The following is a 3,254-nucleotide window of genomic DNA, read 5'->3' as shown; positions in this document are numbered from 1 at the left end:
CCAGCTCACTCACCCACTCACTCATCAACTCACTCACCCACTCACCAACTCACTCACCCACTCACCAACTCACTCACTCATTAACTCACTCAGCAGCTCACTCACTCACCCACTCACCCACTCACTCATCAACTCACTCACCCACTCACCTACCAGCTCACTCACTCACCCACTCACTCACTCACCCACCAACTCACTCACCAGCTCACTCACCAGCTCACTCACTGGCTCGCTCACCACTCACTCAATCACCCACCCACTCACTCACCAACTCACTCACTCACTCATCCACCAACTCGCTCACCAGCTCACTCACCAGCTCACTCACTGGCTCGCTCACCACTCACTCACTCAATCACCCACCCACTCACTCACCAACTCACTCACCAACTCACTCACCAACTCACCCACTCACTCACCAGCTTCCTTACGAACTCACTCACCAACTCACTCACCGGCTCGCTCACCAACTCACTCACCAGCTCACCAGCTCACTCACTAACTCACTCACCGGCTCACTTACCAGCTCACTCACCCACTCACCAACTCACCCACTCACTCACCCACCCACCCACCCTCCTCAACACCCACCCTCCCACCCACCCACCCACCCACCCACCCACCCACCATCCCATCCACCACCCACCCACCCACCCACTCACCCACTCACCCACCCACTCACTCACTCACTCACCCACCACCCCACTCACCCACCCACCCACCCACTCACCCACCCACCCACTCACCCACTCACCCACCCACCCACCCACCCTCCCCACCACCCACCCACTCACTCACCCACCCACCCACCCACACACCCACCCACCCACCCACTCACCCACCCACCCAACCACCCACCCACCCTCCCACCCTCTCACCCACTCACTCACCCACCCACCCACCCACCCTCCCACTCACCCACCCACCCACCCTCCCTCCCACCCACTCACCCACCCACCCACCCTCCCTCCCTCCCACCCTCTCACCCACCCACCCACCCAACCACCCACCCTCCCTCCCACCCTCTCACCCACCCACCTCAGGTGGTCGCATTGACCACGGCCACCACGATGGGTTGGCCCACCAGGCGCTGAGCGAGGCGGTCAACTTCGACGACGCCATCACGGAGGCCGGGAAGGTGACGGACGAGACGGAGACGCTGACCGTGGTGACGGCCGACCACTCACACGTGTTCACCTTCGGCGGGTACACGCTGAGAGGCAACCCCATCTTCGGTGGGTGGGTGGGTGGGTGAGTGAGTGGGTGGGTGGGTGAGTGAGTGGGTGAGTGGGTGGGTGGGTGGGTGAGTGGGTGAGTGGGTGGGTGGGTGGGTGAGTGGGTGGGTGAGTGGGTGGGTGGGTGAGTGGGTGAGTGGGTGGGTGGGTGGTTGGGTGGGTGGGTGAGTGGGTGGGTGAGTGGGTGAGTGGGTGGGTGAGTGGGTGGGTGAGTGGGTGGGTGGTTGGGTGGGTGAGTGGGTGAGTGGGTGGGTGAGTGGGTGAGTGGGTGGGTGGGTGGGTGGTTGGGTGGGTGAGTGGGTGGGTGGGTGGGTGAGTGGGTGGGTGAGTGGGTGGGTGGGTGGTTGGGTGGGTGAGTGGGTGGGTGGTTGGGTGGGTGAGTGGGTGGGTGGGTGAGTTGGTGGGTGGGTGGGTGAGTGGGTGGGTGGGTGAGTGGGTGGGTGGGTGGGTGGGTGGGTGGGTGAGTGGGTGGGTGGGTGAGTGGGTGGGTGGGTGAGTGGGTGGGTGGGTGGGTGGGCGGGTGAGCGGGTGGGTGGGTGAGTGGGTGGGTGAGTGGGTGGGCGGGTGGGTGGGTGGGTGGGCGGGCGGGTGGGTGGGTGGGCGGGCGGGTGGGTGGGTGGGTGGGCGGGTGGGTGGGTGGGTGGGCGGGTGAGCGGGTGGGTGGGCGGGCGGGCGGGTGGGTGGGTGAGTGGGTGGGTGGGTGGGTGGGTGGGTGAGTGATTGAGTGAGTGAGTGGGTGAGTGATTGAGTGAGTGGGTGAGTGAGTGGGTGAGTGGGTGGGTGAGTGATTGAGTGAGTGGGTGGGTGGGTGAGTGGGTGGGTGGGTGAGTGGGTGGGTGGGTGGGTGAGTGGGTGGGTGGGTAAGTGGGTGGGTGGGTGAGTGAGTGGGTGGGTGAGTGGGTGAGTGGGTGGGTGAGTGGGTGGTTGAGTGAGTGAGTGGGTGGGTGAGTGGGTGGGTGGGTGTGTGAGTGGGTGGGTGGGTGGGTGAGTGAGTGAGTGGGTGAGTGGGTGGGTGGGTGAGTGAGTGGGTGAGTGGGTTGGTGGGTGGGTGAGTGAGTGGGTGGGTGGGTGGGTGGGTGAGTGGGTGGGTGGGTGAGTGATTGAGTGGGTGGGTGGGTGGGTGATTGAGTGGGTGGGTGGGTGAGTGAGTGAGTGAGTGGGTGGGTGGGTGAGTGAGTGGGTGGGTGGGTGAGTGAGTGGGTGGTTGAGTGAGTGGGTGGGTGAGTGGGTGGGTGGGTGAGTGGGTGGGTGGGTGAGTGAGTGGGTGGTTGAGTGAGTGAGTGGGTGAGTGGCTGGGTGAGTGGCTGAGTGGGTGAGCGTGTGTGCGTCTCACCCTGGTCAGGTTTAACACCGCACAAGGCGTCAGACAGGATGCCCTACACCTCCATCCTGTGGTTGAGTGGGTGGGTGAGTGTCTGGGTGAGTGGCTGGGTGAGTGGATGAGTGGCTGGGTGAGTGGGTGAGTGAGTGAGTGGGTGAGTGGCTGGGTGAGTGGGTGGGTGAGTGGGTGGTTGAGTGGGTGAGTGTCTGGGTGAGTGAGTGAGTGGCTGAGTGGCTGGGTGAGTGGGTGAGTGAGTGAGTGGGTGAGTGGCTGGGTGAGTGAGTGGCTGAGTGGTTGAGTGAGTGTGCGTCTCACCCTGCGTTAGGTTTTGCACCGCACAAAGCGTCAGACAAGATGCCCTATACCTCCATCCTGTACGGTAACGGACCGGGCTACGCCATCTTTCCCAACGGCACAAGACCCAACCTCACCGGAGTGGATACTGGTGAGCTCACCAACCCGCTCACCAACCCACTCACCAACCCGCTCACCAACCCACTCACCAACCCGCTCACCAACCCACTCACCAACCCACTCACCAACCCGCTCACCAACCCACTCACCAACCCACTCACCAACCCACTCACCAACCCGCTCACCAACCCACTCACCAACCCACTCACCAACCCACTCACCAACCCGCTCACCAACCCACTCACCAACCCACTCACCAACCCACTCACCAACCCACTCACCAA

General features: G+C 63.5%; 1 protein-coding gene across 1 annotated transcript in view; it reads left to right on the top strand.

Annotated features, from left to right (window-relative positions):
- Positions 1-1,043: 1,043 nt before the first annotated feature.
- LOC144953959 (intestinal-type alkaline phosphatase-like) overlaps positions 1,044-3,254 on the top strand; it is a gene marked incomplete at its 5' end in the record, with an annotated part of 5,818 nt that continues 3,607 nt past the window's right edge. Inside the window, 2 exons of the mRNA XM_078884554.1 lie at positions 1,044-1,235; positions 2,882-3,001. Of these exons, the coding sequence (XP_078740680.1) occupies positions 1,044-1,235; positions 2,882-3,001 (312 nt within the window). The remainder of the gene's footprint in view (positions 1,236-2,881; positions 3,002-3,254) is intronic.

The sequence above is a fragment of the Lampetra fluviatilis genome, unplaced genomic scaffold (assembly GCF_964198595.1).
Source record: "Lampetra fluviatilis unplaced genomic scaffold, kcLamFluv1.1 SCAFFOLD_1327, whole genome shotgun sequence".
NCBI lineage: Eukaryota > Metazoa > Chordata > Hyperoartia > Petromyzontiformes > Petromyzontidae > Lampetra > Lampetra fluviatilis.
The sequence above is the reverse complement of the archived record's forward strand: the minus strand, read 5'-3'. Positions and strand labels throughout refer to the sequence as shown.